This window comes from Daldinia decipiens, assembly GCF_022478715.1.
Source record: "Daldinia decipiens strain CBS 113046 unplaced genomic scaffold F4813scaffold_52, whole genome shotgun sequence".
Taxonomy (NCBI): Eukaryota; Fungi; Ascomycota; class Sordariomycetes; order Xylariales; family Hypoxylaceae; genus Daldinia; species Daldinia decipiens.
Genome location: NW_026054595.1, coordinates 89,080 through 103,849, shown reverse-complemented (window position 1 = coordinate 103,849; position 14,770 = coordinate 89,080). Strand labels below are relative to the sequence as shown.

At 47.4% G+C, this 14,770-nt stretch overlaps 4 protein-coding genes across 4 annotated transcripts; 1 reads left to right on the top strand and 3 right to left on the bottom strand.

The window, feature by feature from the left end:
• The first annotated feature begins 358 nt into the window (after nucleotides 1-358).
• On the top strand, nucleotides 359-2,736 carry F4813DRAFT_279663 (MBOAT, membrane-bound O-acyltransferase family-domain-containing protein). The gene is made up of 4 exons (XM_049240470.1): nucleotides 359-996; nucleotides 1,053-1,093; nucleotides 1,147-2,158; nucleotides 2,225-2,736. The coding sequence occupies exons 1-4, from the start codon at nucleotides 738-740 to the stop codon at nucleotides 2,452-2,454; spliced, it is 1,542 nt and encodes a 513-aa protein (XP_049095135.1). The 5' UTR covers nucleotides 359-737; the 3' UTR covers nucleotides 2,455-2,736.
• F4813DRAFT_279654 (uncharacterized protein) lies at nucleotides 2,737-5,030 on the bottom strand. The gene has a single exon (XM_049240469.1). It carries the CDS (start codon nucleotides 4,906-4,908, stop codon nucleotides 3,019-3,021), a length of 1,890 nt encoding a protein of 629 aa, XP_049095134.1. The 5' UTR covers nucleotides 4,909-5,030; the 3' UTR covers nucleotides 2,737-3,018.
• A 674-nt stretch (nucleotides 5,031-5,704) lies between these two features.
• F4813DRAFT_400300 (uncharacterized protein) lies at nucleotides 5,705-8,209 on the bottom strand (the record flags this gene model as incomplete). The annotated part of the gene is made up of 3 exons (XM_049248255.1): nucleotides 5,705-6,284; nucleotides 6,336-7,497; nucleotides 7,552-8,209. 3 exons carry the CDS (start codon nucleotides 8,207-8,209, stop codon nucleotides 6,065-6,067), a joined length of 2,040 nt encoding a protein of 679 aa, XP_049095133.1. The 3' UTR covers nucleotides 5,705-6,064.
• A 2,696-nt stretch (nucleotides 8,210-10,905) lies between these two features.
• F4813DRAFT_375665 (EF-hand) lies at nucleotides 10,906-12,738 on the bottom strand. Its single transcript, XM_049245035.1, has 3 exons — nucleotides 12,531-12,738; nucleotides 11,996-12,431; nucleotides 10,906-11,932 (listed from the first exon to the last, which is right to left on the bottom strand). The coding sequence occupies exons 1-3, from the start codon at nucleotides 12,531-12,533 to the stop codon at nucleotides 11,517-11,519; spliced, it is 855 nt and encodes a 284-aa protein (XP_049095132.1). The 5' UTR covers nucleotides 12,534-12,738; the 3' UTR covers nucleotides 10,906-11,516.
• Between the last annotated feature and the right edge of the window lie 2,032 nt (nucleotides 12,739-14,770).

Genomic DNA, 14,770 nt, shown 5'->3' with positions numbered 1-14,770 from the left:
ACTACCTGTTATTCATTTCTTATACGATCCTTCTATTTTGTATATACCTACATACGTATATACAGAGATACGATCCAATCACAAAGAATACCTGTCCCCACAGACCTTGATCGACAGGGTTTCTGATGCAATAATGGCGATACTCATTGGTTCACTCGCAGCTCGGTACGATTTTCTCTTGGAGGATTAAAATAGGCTCAAGGTTCGACCAGGGACTCCGTGGTCTGCCTTCAAATATTAATCATGGCATGTCTTTAATTGGACCTACATACATCTTTCTCTAGTTACATATTATCACCTTTCACATTTGTGACTATTCCAATTGATCTATTCGATTCGACAAGAGACTGGAAGATGCCACATTCCCCTCTTTAGGTATTATCTAGGTACATATGCGTAACGGAGCCATCTCCTCATATCCAAGGTATTACATCACCCTTGCTCTTATACATGCCAGGCCGAAACCGCATTGCGATATGAATTTCAACTAGGACCATGTCTTAGCCATTCTCACAAAGGATTACGCTTATGTTGAGGCGGCGCTATCAGTTCGAGGCTATAGGACAGGGCCTGGGCCAGATTTCTGTGAAACTCTCGCTGATAACTCTGTAGCTACCAGTTCCCGTCAGCTCCCCAACTGTTCTGAAGCTTTCTCCTGAGAACTCCTAGGTGTGCCCTTACATCGAAACCTCATTACTAGCATAGACGTAATCCATTACGATCATACAAGACCCATCATGGACTCGGCTACTACTACAAGTCTCGAGGCCCCCACGGGCACAGCAACTGCTCGACGAAACGACACTACGAAAGAGCCCAGCGCCACAGCCGAGGCCCCCAATGAACGTACAAATGGAGAAAGGAAGTCTTATGCTTTTAGGAAATATAGACATGTTACCGCGATTCACTCCGAGTCGAGACCGTCTACACTAAGCCATGACACAACGGCCACTCCGAGTTTCCTAGGGTTTAGGAATCTGATGGTTATCGTGCTAGGTATAACTTCTCAGCTGTCTTACCCGAGAGATGGGAAATATACTAACTCTTTCCAGTGGTTGGAAATCTACGATTGGTAATAGAGAACATGCAAAAGGTTAGCAAACAGCCGGATATCACTGGTCGAGCACCCACTTACATAAACCGTAGTACGGGAACCTGATATGTATAACGTGCCACGATTTCCGCCGTCAGGATGTCCTCCTGGGCTTTCTGCTCTATATACTAGTTCCTTGCCACCTCTTCATCGCCTACTCGTTCGAATGGTACGCCGCTAAGCAGGCTCGGATCTCGCGAGCCCAATCTGCTAGCAAAGGAGGAACCGCAAGCCCGACGGAAGACCAACAGGCCAGCTTCGAGTCGAAATGGAAGATCATTAGGACTGCTCATCTCCTGAACGCCACTCTTGCTCTGGCTTTCCACAGCTGGGTCGTCTATTTCCACATCTACCACCCCCTGATTGGTACGATAACGGAGCTTCATGTCATCATCGTCTGCATGAAGGTCTTGTCGTATGCGCTTACGAACAGGGATCTTCGCCACGCGTATCTCCACCCAGTCAAAGGCGAGTTGGGTATCCTTCCCGAACTATATGCACAATGCCCATATCCCCAGAATATCACGATGAGCAATCTGACCTACTTCTGGTGGGCCCCGACACTCGTCTACCAGCCAGTATACCCTCGATCAGAAAACATTAGATGGCTCTTCGTCCTCAAGCGACTCAGCGAATTGGTTTGTCTGAGCGTCTTCATATGGTTCTGCAGCGCCCAGTACGCAGCCCCGGTCCTATGGAACTCACTTGACAAGATAGACCACCTGGACCTGGTATCGATTGTCGAGCGGCTTCTAAAGCTGTCCACAATCTCGCTTGTCATCTGGCTGGCCGGCTTCTTTGCTCTGTTCCAATCGGCGCTCAACGCCCTGGCAGAGATCATGCGATTCGGGGACCGCTCTTTCTACGACGACTGGTGGAACTCGGCTGGCCTGGGAGATTACTGGCGGCTCTGGAACAAGCCCGTCTATCAGTTCATGAAGAGGCACATCTTCTCGCCCTTGATAGGCAGGGGCTGGAGCATGCAGTTAGCCGGTATCGCCGTGTTCTTCGTCTCGGCTATACTACACGAGCTTCTAGTCGGTATCCCAACCAAGAATCCCATAGGTATGCCATTTGCCCTTTCTTCACAATTCGAAACTTCAAGCGAAGATCGTGCTAACCCAGTACCAGGAGTCGCCTTTCTGGGGATGATCGTCCAGATCCCGCTGATCTGGTTCACGCGGCCGTTCTCGAAGATGAAGGGCCCGCATGGCCGACTCATCGGCAATTGCATCTTCTGGGTCTCGTTCACGATCTTAGGCCAGCCGTTTGCTGCGCTGGTGTATTTCTATGCCTGGCAGGCTAAGTATGGATCAGTCGCTAAGAGGATGGCTCTGAACCAGCCGGCTGCGTTGGGTTAGCTAGTTAGCATGCGTGAGAGATGGGCTATTACTTATATGGACTGGGAACAGAGAAAAGCGAAGGGTATCCGTAACATAATTACATATTGATCTTTTGAGGTTTTGAGATATGCTTAGGGACTGTTCTACTTAGAGCTATATCACTCCTTGATAGAGCATTCCATCCCATACAGTTCCAATAATCGTACTCTACCCTCAGCACTCATATCGCTTCCGTACTACTAGTTTGTTGGGAAAAAATATCTAACCACTTCTTAAGACCTGCTGACCACCTGTTATATGAAATCTTACCGCAAACGAAATCTAAAGCCGAAACTGATTCCCATTTTAGAGTCATGGGGATGAACAACTTAATTAACTAACCACGAGGCGAAATCAAATCAAACACTAGGACGAGTATATTAAACAATTTTACCGCCGTGATTATTTTACAATGCGAGAAAACCGTCTCACTCGCACTCGTGTCCGTTCATCTCACCACGTTACTATATAGCAAAAGTTTCACAGGGATTATACTTATCCCTTTTCCGTTTCCACTCTTTTCAATCCTACAACTATCCCATTTCAAGAACTCGACGACCTACTCGTGCTTCTACGTCTCCTTACGACGACCCCAATGGCTATGCTCGCGACAAACAATATGCCGTTAAAGATAGCCATCATGTAGAACGGGGCCCCGCGGGATGCCACGTCGAAGAGGTAGCCCCCAAGTTTAGTCAGGAGTAGAATTGCAGCGCCGCCGCACCACGAGTACACGCCCGCGATAGAGCCCTTAAGTTGCACGCGGGATACTAGTACCCTCTCCTTTCGTCGGGGACTAATATTACTGCTACTACTTCCACCAGCATCCTGTCCTAACAGGGCGTCTGTCTCAGCGTCGTTGGACTGTGAGATCCTATTCCCTTCCTCGTCATTAGATACGACAGGTACGTCGGCAGCCAGAACACCACGGCCTAGGGACCCAAGACTACACACAATGGCACCGATCTGGCTAATGCCGACGAGTATCATCACCAAAAAGACAACCGGACTTCCGCCGCGGTCGCTCACATTTGCGTACTCGGGGCTCTGGAGTCGCGGGAGCGCGATCCATCCCACGACACCAAGTAGGGAGGCGAATACAAGGGGTAGATTAACCCCGTTGCTCTTCCTGCTGACATACCCAAATATAGGCGCGCAAAGTAGGGCGGCAAGTTGCGCGACACCGGTCAAAATCGAGGCTAAGACATACGCGGCGCGACATTCCTTTTTGAGGTCGGGCGACGGGTCATTCGGTGAGCCACGACAGTACCCGTTGCCGATGAAGAATACGTTCACGTAGAGCGGTATGAAAAGCGAGATAGCGACAGTGCTCGCTCGCGCCACGAAGCCCCCCAAATATCCTAATGCAATATGCGGGTCTGTCGCACCGAGACGAAGCGATGAGATCAAAAGCTTACGATATGGTACCGGTCTAGGTGACGAAGAAGAAATCCCTGCAGGGGAACCATTAGGCCCCATGGCGTCTTGCGGCCTGCGCAGATCAAGAAGCATGCGCCAGCCCTTGCCTTCCTCGCCGTGTAGACCGCGGAGGCCGAAGAATACGAAGACGGCTACGACTAATGCGACGGCGCCAACTACATAGAAACTATGCGTGATGGCCTGAGCGGGCGTAACGCCCTCTTTCCTGGAAAATCGGGTCGGCAGCGGTAGGAAAAGAGATAGAGCGACTAAAGCTCCGCAGCCTGTAAACAAGCCTACATATCCTGCGAGAGCTGATGGTCTGCCACCTTTACTCTCAACGCTACCATATGTGTCAGAAGAGCCCCCCGAATCATCGCTGCCCCTCCGATTACGCGATAAGTTCTGGGTAAAAATCTCCGGGGTAATCGTAGCGTCGCTCTCAAGACTCATAGCCACGCTATCCCTCTGATGATGACTCGACTTCCGGCTCGAGGCCGAACTACCAACGCTTGCAGAATCCCCATTCTCCCCGTCCTCTCCATCATAACTATCCTCGCCATCCGCATCCACCTTCTCGTCATTCGTAAGCACGGGCAAAATAGCCGTAACCATAGTCGCCGCGGCCGTAGCGCCCAGCGCAAACGCAATCCGCGCAATGACCAAGCTAGGATAAACATCGCGGGCCTGGACGAAGCAGAACAGACTAATAGCAATGATACCGTACCCCAAGACGGCGACCCAGCGCACGCCCAGACGATCGCTAACCAGGCCCCAAGCCGGGCAAGCCACAAGCGCAACCACCTCGTCGACGAAGCCCAGGGTGCCGACGATATCGCCCACGCCCGTCTTCACGCCCAGCAGGTCCGTGATGACGAACGAGACGGCCGAGTTGAGGAAGACGAGGAAGGAAATGCTGAAGAGCGCGATGCCGAGGAGATACGTCGTAGCCTGCAGCGGCGTCGCCGTGCGGCTGAAGGGTAAGAAACGCCAGAGAATGCGAGAGCGCGCCATGGTGCAAAGATTCCCTGGGCTGGTTGGTGTTGGTGGTGATGCTGGTGATGCTGGTGAGATTGGTGGCGGATAGGTGCTGGGGGTTACGGAGGGGTCGGCCGAGGTTGGTTGCGCGCGCGCGAGTTGGTGTGGAGGGAGGCTCGGAAATGTCGAGGTTAGTCGATTGGGTTTAGTATACTATATCGTAATACACTATGTTACAACGAATGAGGTTACATTTTTATATATATAAAGTAGATAACAATTATAAATAATGTTGCTGAGGAACCTCAGCTAACAAGTTGAAGTTGAAGTTGAAGTTGGAAGTAGCTTCGGTGATACGTATGTAGGTTTGTAGGTTTGTACCTATATGCGATGCAGGTGGCATCTTAAAAAGGTAACATCCTATTTTAGCCCCGGCAGCCGGACCTTCTCCAAAGCCTGGCTTGGCTACCGGCCAACAGGATACAAGGGATACAAGGGATACAATTATGTATGGTATGTACGTCTATGTAGGTATTCTAAACTTAACTGTAGGTAATATCACATGTACTACATACTGTTAAAGCGGGTATCTAATGATGGAATTCAAAACATCGAAATGCATCTATCGTAACGCGCTGGCATTGAGATTTCATATAGGTACACCAAACAGAAAAATATAAAAAGTAAATGCATCGTATAAAAACAAACAAAGTGATCCGGTTCATACCTATTCATTGAGGTGTCTATCATTAGTTCTGTGTTTTTTTTTTGCGAGCAGACCCTTGCTCGTTCCTATGCTGTTGTCCTAAGTGGTCGCCCATTCTCTAAGGCATCTGAGATAGGACACCACGTAAATGGCTTTCAATGTGACCCCCCCTAACGCCGGCGATGATGAAGCGTCTATCCCTAAGTCCCTACTTCTTTACAGGATCCCGCGTATCGTGCCCGATGACCTTGCTAACACACCGCAGATATACAACACAAGCAACGTCGTGGCCAATTCCAACGGGAGGAACACGAACGCGCACGCCATTGCTATCAAGGACCAGCGGAATTGAGTAATCCTCTCGTCTAAAGTCACGCCATGGGAAAATCCCTGCTCAAATTGGCCCCAAGGTGCTCGCTCATTCTCGGAGCTAACGTCTCGATCATAATCAGAATCGCCATCGATATCCTCTCCAGGCCTGGATTGTCAACCGAAGTGGAATCCACTTGGGAAACCCTGAGGACGCGAGCGACCACCATAACCGCCGCCGCCAAAGCCTTGTGCGCCGCCGAAGGAGCCACCGCCGTTCATCATACTGAAGAGGATCTCCGGGTCGATGCCGCCGCCCATACCACCACCCATGCCACCGCCATACATGTCGGAGGGGTCAATTAGATCGTCTCCGCTATCGTAGCGAGCACGCTTTCTACGAGATAATTAGTAAAAGAAATATTAGAAATAAGGGGCTGATACGTACTGAGGGTCGCTCAAGGTCTCGTAAGCTTCGCCAATATCCTTGAAACGTTCAGCGGCCGCGTCGTCGTTGGGGTTCTTGTCCGGATGGTGCCTGATGGCAAGCTTGCGATAAGCTTTCTTGATAGCAGACTCGTCGGCATCTTTACCAACACCGAGAATCTTGTAATAGTCTTTCCGTTGGCTCTTCTTAAGCTCCAGCTCCGCCCTGCGAATTTCCTTGACGATGCTTCGGTCTTCGGGATCTAACTCCTGGATCGACTTCCACTCGCGAACGGCATCCTCCCACCGCTCCGCTTGACCCAGCGCGTTAGCCTTCGTCTTTCGGGCTTTGATATACGAAGGGTCCAAGTTGAAAGCTCGGTCGCAATCGGCAATCGCTTCGGCGAATTGCTTTAGCTTAAGTCGGCAGAGGGCCCGGTTTTGGTAGAGTTTCGAGTTGGTGCCTCGGTTAGCGGGATCAACCTCTAGAGCAGCTGAGTACTTGTCGAAAGCAGCTTGCCATCGTCCAGCCTTATACTCCGTATTGCCCTCCTCCTTCATCCTGTCCAGCCTCTGGACGATTCTAAGCCATTTCACACCCTCCTTAAAGTCGGGATCACAACTTAACGCCTTCCGGAAATGCGTGATAGCCTTATCATTCTCTCCTTGGGCATACAGTGCACGTCCTCGTAGCACCAATGCTTCCGGGTCCAGATTGTTTTGCCTTAGAATTGACATTGCTACATTCTGCGCTTCTCCCAAGGAGTTAGCACCTCCCATTTTGAGATATGCGTTGCCTCGCATCAGTTGCCATTTTCTAGGTTTGCTCGCTCCATGGCCAAGCAACTTCTCAGCCTGATCCAGAGCGTGTAAAACCATAGAGCCACTTGTGCCACGGTCAAGGGCATCCTGGGCTGCTCTGACGTGATGCTGCATTTCCCTAGCGGCAGCCATATCCTTGGCAGAAGCAGGAGGTTGAATACGCCCAAAAGTGGTCATTGCCTCCTCAGGACGTCCTAAACTAGTGTAAATCCGAGCCAAACGTAACAGGTACTTCGGGTTATGGGGGTCTAAGTCTACAGCTCGAATACAGTCGTCTAGAGCGGCCTCATATTGGCGGTCAGACATGAGAGCCGCGGCACGGTTGCTAAGGTATGTAGGTTCGTTAGGCATAAGCTGGATAGCTAGTATATGTGTCAGTTTTCAAACGCGCAATAGGTGACTTCGCAAGAGCATACCACTCGTGTACTCGGCAATTGCTCGTGCATAATCCTTCTGCTTGAAGAATCTATTTCCGTCAGCCTTGTGAGCCTCGGCCGTTTCCGCATCTGTAGGAACCGGACTAGAAGGGTTCGACCTATGAGGCGGAGGAGCCGGGCCTTCTGTCTCCTCGTTCGCATCCTTCTTCACTCCATTCGTAGGAGAAGGGTTTACAGGAATAGTAAAAGATTGGGTTTGTAGGGGAGGTGGCGAGGTCGGAGGTACGGCCGGGGTATCTTTGTCGAGATCCATCTTGTCGACGGAATTCCTACTGTTCATATTATACTGAGCAGATAAGCGCTTGAGCTCCTCGGGAGGCAAATTTAGAGGATGGATATCGTTATCGATTTTGCTTCTCCTCGAAGAAGAGCCCTGGTCGCTAGGATGTCTCGCAAAAGAGCGAGAAGTTCGCGATTTAGGCTGCTCCCTCTGGGAAGGCGATGCGGGGCGCAAGGGCTTTTTGGTGGGGGACGATCTAGTAGAGCTGATGGAAGGCTTTGCAGCTGAAGAAGTTTGCTCTGAGCGAGGAATTTGAGGCTGTGGCTTGTCCTGGTAATTGGGGGAGTGGTGAGATTCGCTGCTATCGCCTGCAGTTTGTTTCTTTGGGGATTTTTTCGAGTTGAATAAGCCCTTCATTTGGAATGGAGGTTTTCGGCTTTAGTCAAGCGCGGTACGTAGATTAAAAAAAAAAAGTTCCCACACCTCTATTATTACCTAAGACAAGGTAATAATAAATCGCTATGGTTCCCGCTTCAAACGCTCTTTCCGCTGTTCGACAACCTTCTGCTTGATGCTGGATCCTAGTAGGTTCTAGTGCGAAGAAATAAAAAATGGTTAGTTAATTCCCCAAAGACAAGAAATAAGAAATAAGAAATAAGAAAAAATATTAAAAATAAAGTTTCATCCGTATTTCGCAACACCAAGTTTACGTATGCCAATTGACGTTTGACATGCAAAGAACCACAGCGCTCTCAGTGGTGCGTTCCTGGACTGTCCAACTGCTAGTGGATTCGGCATGAAATGCTGCTTTAAAAATAAGAATAAAACCACTTACGCTGTGATTCCGACTTGTAAGACACACCGCCGTGCTAGCCCTTCCCTTTGGATACTAGCCAACTCTGGTCGAGTCGCAGGCTGCAGGAGAAAAGGGACCTTTTCTTTGGTTCACCCTTTTTTCTCTCGTTTTTCGGTCGAACTGGGGCGGAAGGCCTGAGCTGGGAGGACAACAATGGTTAAACCTCAATGTAAGTGAGTGACTAGAAGATCCCCGAATAAGTTTGAGGGGCACTAGGGAGGCCGCGTTTGTGGGAAAGCGCAGCGGTGACGAAAGAAGGTTAAAAGGTTATAAGGGACGGTCAAAACCAAAGATGGTTTAAGATGTAAGAATTGTGAAAGATGACAATAAGGAAGATACGATTTATCAGCCTGTCGAGACTTTTTTCCAATGTGCAGGGACAGCACGGTACCTTCGCCTTCTCGCACAGCCAACTTGCACAAAAGCAGATAGTGATGTGCTTGCGTCTATTGAATAAGAACAAGAATCGTCAGGCTGGTATTTGAAATTTGTGAAATTTGGAGAAGCACCCAGAAAAAAGAAGTCCCGAATACTTGGTCAGTCAGCGGGTCGGTGCATTGACCAGAGGTTATTAGTACATTTTCTACTGAATATGCCTTAGCCCGGCATCGTTACGTATATGAATGTACTATGTCATGTATATCGCTACCTCTGTTAGGTAAGGTTAGGCCAGGTATGTATACATACACTATGTATGTATGTACATATGTATGTATGTATGTACATTATGCATGTACCTAATTGATGTTATCCATAATGGATGTCCGTCTGGTGTCTAGCGTCTATGTACAATATATACATACATACATACATACATCAATAGTAGTAGCAACTTTCCAATGACCGGGACTCTAGAAATCTCCAGCCACCCCGCTACAACATGCTACTACGTAGTAACTCCTACCCGTTGCCTGCATCCTGCCAGCAACCACTAGGTCTACCACTATCTTTCAACAACATCAACCACCTGCACTGTTATTCTATAATTCTAACCAATATCCATACATGTTGATCAATTCTTCGAGGGGCCGAATTCGGTTGGCCAATAACCCAAAATGAGGGGCATGGGTTTGTTTACAAGTTGTTCAGCGTTTACCACACAAGTCCGGCATTCTGAATGGTTATATATCTCCGCAACGCTTGCTCACGTAGCATCCTACCAAGCCAATCGCCATCATCACACTTAGAATTGGAAAGGCTGAACAATGCGTTGTGCTTGTAAATTGCAACGCTCGCTCTGGCAACAGACTGACATTCTGTCTTCTGCGTCGGTCTTGAAACTCTCCTGCCATCCTGCCTCTTTTCTCCAGCGTTTATCTCCTCTGATATGAGTCTCATCAAACCTCAAATTGATATCATCGTTGGCGGCTCGTTAAGACCTGCTGTTATTACATACTGTACCACTGTGCGCGGAGACGTCAATCCTGGTAAGCCGAGATGAAAAGACAGACAAGGGTCGCAAGGATCGTTCCGAGGGCGGCAGAAGACCCTGCAGCCAAACAACCCAGCCCACTCTCCCCCAGCCAATGGACCCCTTTCCCTTCAACCAATTCTCGAAGCTTCTATGGGGAAGGTACAAATCTGATATGAGAGTCTCAAGTATTAGGGCGCTTGGGCCAGCGGGAAGAGGGAAGATACCGTCATGACCGTAGGCAGTATCATGAAAGCATTGGGACTTTGAACTTGCCAAGCCGCCAAGTCGTGACCGTAACCGAGTCTGTCCTTATTCCTCTTACTGTGGGTTTGTGGATTTGTGGATTTGTTTCAACTCCAGCCGTTGACGCAATAGCAAATGCTATTATATGTATACCTACCTCATAGCCATAAAACTATGTAATATAGATGTAGTAGGTTATCAAGTTGGCCTGCCACACAGCTGCCACTATGTACATACGTATGTAACTTGTCGGGTCGCGGGTTGTTCAACCGGGTAGCTCAACATTGTCGCTAAACCCAGTTTATGCAGGGACAAGGTTGAGATAATTCACGTGTCCTATGTAATAGGGTGTCCTAGCGGCCTCCGTGGCCCGTGGGATAACCGGGTGGATCTCAATCCGTTATATGTATGTATGCATGTATGTAAACGCCTCTCTTACTCTAATTGACTATAATTTTCTAATTACAAGACACCAATCAGAACATGTAGTTTTATCGCGAGGCTGGTCTGATATTGATAACGTTATGTTTGTACTACATAGTACAGCAAACGATATCAGACCTTGTCAGTTAAAGTACATACAATGAATCAGTTGCGATCCTCACGTAACACATGATCTACCAAATATAGGTAAGGATGAAATGGTTTCGTGTCACCCAGGTATTTGGTATTTGTTAGTTAGCAGTTGGTAGTAAGTTGTTGGTTCAACAGTGCAACCTGTCAAACTATAGACCATGTCCCCGGTCCAAATTCAGTAAGGTCTCTCTGTCTAGGGCTCCTTAGGTAGCGTGGCCATGATAAGTACGGTTTTATACTCGCTCATTCCTTCGATATTTTCAAGTCCAACTTATATATACTTCTTTATAAAACCCCAATCGCGTGGACTACGTACAACTTTCTAATATCTAACGATTTTTATTTCCGGTAACTCAACCACTCTGAAATACATTAACCCAAGGTCTAGTCTCAATAGAATCCCTAACCCCCTATTCTAGTGCCTTGTAGGCCCCCGAATACGAAAACACTTCGTATTAAAAACGCAACGTAGCCTATTGCAGTAACTGTTATAGCCATATTCATCCGCCTAGAACTCCTTACAACACTAGCACTCAAGAAATGCCTATTCACGAAGCCCTGACTAATACCCCGATCCGTCCCATACTCCGGCACATAGTACAAGAATTAGGTCTTCTCATCAAGTTTTTTCAACTTCACTCTTCAGAGGCCTCATGAGAACTCGGCTCTGACGATCCATTACCACCTACGATGGAGTTCACGAACTCTTGATACTTGAATACTTCACCGCGTTTGCTCAGTCCGCCGGCCATACTCTTGCTGAAAGCTCTTCTTCCACTGAATCCGAGCAGGATCTTGTCCACCTCGGTTGCTGTCAATGCTCTCTCCCCTGATTCCGGCGCCGTGTGTAACAGAGCATCACGCAGCTCGGTGAAGTCCACTTGACCGCTATCGTCGTCGTCAAAGGCGGAGAACGCTGATAGTAATTCTGTGCTCGGCGACATCGCGGCCAGTGTCGTAGCTATCGAGTTGAGGAATACCGCAAGGGTCGTCGTTTGCGGACCGGCTGATGGGAAGAATTGCGAGACGTCAGATTGGCTGGATGGCAGTCCTTTAAGTTCGTCCATGTTAGTATTGATATTCAATGGCATAGGGTACGAGATACGCGGCATACCGAGCTGATTGAGCATGTCTACAACATCCTCCCTATTTACGACACCATCGCTGTCTCTATCCAGGATCTGGAATACATCCCTTAGTACTCGGAGCTGTGCCGGTTGTAATTGAGAAAGTGCATTCCCCTGAGCCGCAGAATGCAGTGACGTTTGAGTCCGTGACGATATATGTACGGGAGAAGAGAGAGATTGTGTGAATGGCATATCGTTTGTTTGACCGTATCCACGAGGAGTCAATCCGTCCGAGCTGGTAGGCGATTCTACTGTAGCAGCAAATCTAGAAGGTGTATGCACGCCGGTGGGTTTTGAAGGCGACGGTGTCGGTGTCGTATATTTAATTGATGAGGGTGACGCGGGAGATTCTGGTCGTCGGAAAGGGGAGTTTCGAGGAGAACCGTATCCGAGAGGCGATGGCTTGTAACCCGCTGGTGTAGCCTATGTATTTGGTATAAGTATTTGAACCAATCTATCACAAACCAAGGAGAGGCGATCGATGCAGGGAGCTCCGCTGCCAAGTGGGTTTCTATTACTCACCATTGTCACCGATTTCCCAGGGCCGTGCTGCAATCTGGATAAGTAAACAAAGCAGAGAGTGTTCTCAGAGGCGTGCTGAACAACAAGCTTCAAAATGACAGAATTGCTTCTCGAATTGGACTTGGTGAAGTTATCGTAGAGGGTTTAATGCATGAATGATATTATATTGAGTTTGAGTTTCGCCCGGGTGCGCGTCGCATCTCGAACATTTGTTGTATCGTTGTACCTGTATGCCAGATCGTTGCGGGGCAACGCACAACCCACTTACTGGATTTGGTATGTACTAAGTTAGATTCATGCACGCGACTCAACTTACAAGCCCCAACTCCAATTTTGAAGCTAAAGGCCTAGGTTACATACCTAGGTTAGGATGTAGATAATGATAGATCTTCTCTAATACCTTTCAAATTCTAAAGTCTAACCTAGTCAATTCTACTTCTAATCAGTAATCAAACCGTGACTGGGCGTAAGAAGAGAGATACTGGCTACAGGGCGTTAGAAGTGAGTGACTATTATCGATATACCTAACTAATTCTATATGCTCAGTTTACCATTATAAATATATCATGGTGGCATAGTGTTGGTTATAGGGGTTTCGTAATACCAATAAGTACCTAGGTAGATATTAAAAAATAGAAGTTCCATAATTTTCATTTATTTACTTAACTATTAGTCCCGTACTTTCATATGGGGACACGAGTATATATTATAGGTAACATCTAAACAAAGGGACTATTTTAATATCAGTTCTTCAGTGGTTCCCAAATAAGCATTCAATGGACGGAGGTCATCTGTAATCATTTTCTTCTTAGTTGGCCTTATGTTAACAACTCGTTAGGTTAGTACCTAATATGATTAGTTATACCAAACGTAAGTCTTCAAACGTCTAGTATGCTTAGGCGGGTGCATATTATTTATAATTTATAGGATATGCAACTAGAATCGAAACCAATTAGAGCCTATATTCTAATACGTAGCCAAAGAAGGATTGATGCTCTTGGTAAGCTATACAAATGGACTTTATGTTCCCAATCTTGTCATTCGCTATACATTTATTATTAATATCGCCCCAAAGGAGGATGGGTATCCATTATCATTGCGAATATCCCGTAGATTCTCTTGCAGCAAACCATGTCAAGTAGTAGTGAATATCAAAGTATTATATTTAAATATTCTATTTCGATACAACTTAACGTATATCATTTTACCTTATGATAAATTAATAGGACAAGTAGTATACTATATATCACAGTAAGTACGATATGAATAGGTAGTTGGTAAATACTTCTCATATGTCACTTAGACTTAGAACGATGAGCAAATCTGCCTACCCATCCAGATGCTTCAATATCAAAATCCAACACGTCATCTGCTCGCCCACCCCCTCAATAGACCCAATTCCTCGGAAGTAGCACATTCGGCCCAATCCTTTCTTTTATTTCTAGCCCGATGACTGTAATATAGATCCTCCAGATATTCCTTTCTCTACATCGGACCACTCGGCCAGAATGTGGAAGCTTGGCGATAGATGCGGGTGGCTGCATCTAATGGGCATCTAGCATAAACTCATGCAGAACATATGCAGATATATGTGGCTTCCGACCGTTTTTATTAAACAATAAATAGCATGGCGGCACATTTGGCTTGAGCCTAGCCCGCTTGGACACAATCGGGCGCAATCTAGTTCGCAATATTGTAGCGCAGGTGAAAGGCTCACAAGGTCCCTTCGCATACTACATGTATGTAGTATTACTATATTTTTTTTACCTTTCTTAGAGTGAACTGGAGGAGTCGCAGTGAAGAAATAGAGTTATCCGGAAGAGGAATTGCACGGATGATCCTTGACTTAAGTAGATTTAGATAGGTTGTGGCCTTGCTTAGCTTGCCTCTTGTACATAGTAAACGAGGCGCTGGCCTATTACGAAAATGGGCTATCGATGTCGTACATGCCCATAGATGATGTATGTACTTTGTAGTTGATCGGTCTATGATGGATCTGAATCGGTGATTGAAATGGTAAAACTGGTAGCTGTTGGTGGGGTTTAAGGGTCATTTTGGGAAGCCACAAGCAGCATGCTGCATGTATGTACAATACCCAATGTAGGTAGGTACCTAGGTAGGTAGGTAGGTAAACTGATAGAGAGCCTTTTTGCTAGCTACCTACCTATGTATGTATCTACGTTCTAGCGCTAAAGAAGACGCTAAAAAGAGGAGACAGGAACTAGCCCCCTAGCACCCCC

What these genes read in the sequence shown, in the direction of transcription:
- F4813DRAFT_279663 (XM_049240470.1), top strand. Translation starts at nt 738, where the DNA reads ATGGACTCGGCTACTACTACAAGTCTCGAGGCCCCCACGGGCACAGCA. An exon ending in TCTGATGGTTATCGTGCTAG is followed by an intron (nt 997 to 1,052) that starts GTATAACTTCTC and finishes AACTCTTTCCAG; the next exon opens with TGGTTGGAAATCTACGATTG. An exon ending in CCCAACCAAGAATCCCATAG is followed by an intron (nt 2,159 to 2,224) that starts GTATGCCATTTG and finishes ACCCAGTACCAG; the next exon opens with GAGTCGCCTTTCTGGGGATG.
- F4813DRAFT_279654 (XM_049240469.1), bottom strand. Translation starts at nt 4,908, where the DNA reads ATGGCGCGCTCTCGCATTCTCTGGCGTTTCTTACCCTTCAGCCGCACG.
- F4813DRAFT_375665 (XM_049245035.1), bottom strand. An exon ending in AGACATGCTCAATCAGCTCG is followed by an intron (nt 11,933 to 11,995) that starts GTATGCCGCGTA and finishes ACGAACTTAAAG; the next exon opens with GACTGCCATCCAGCCAATCT.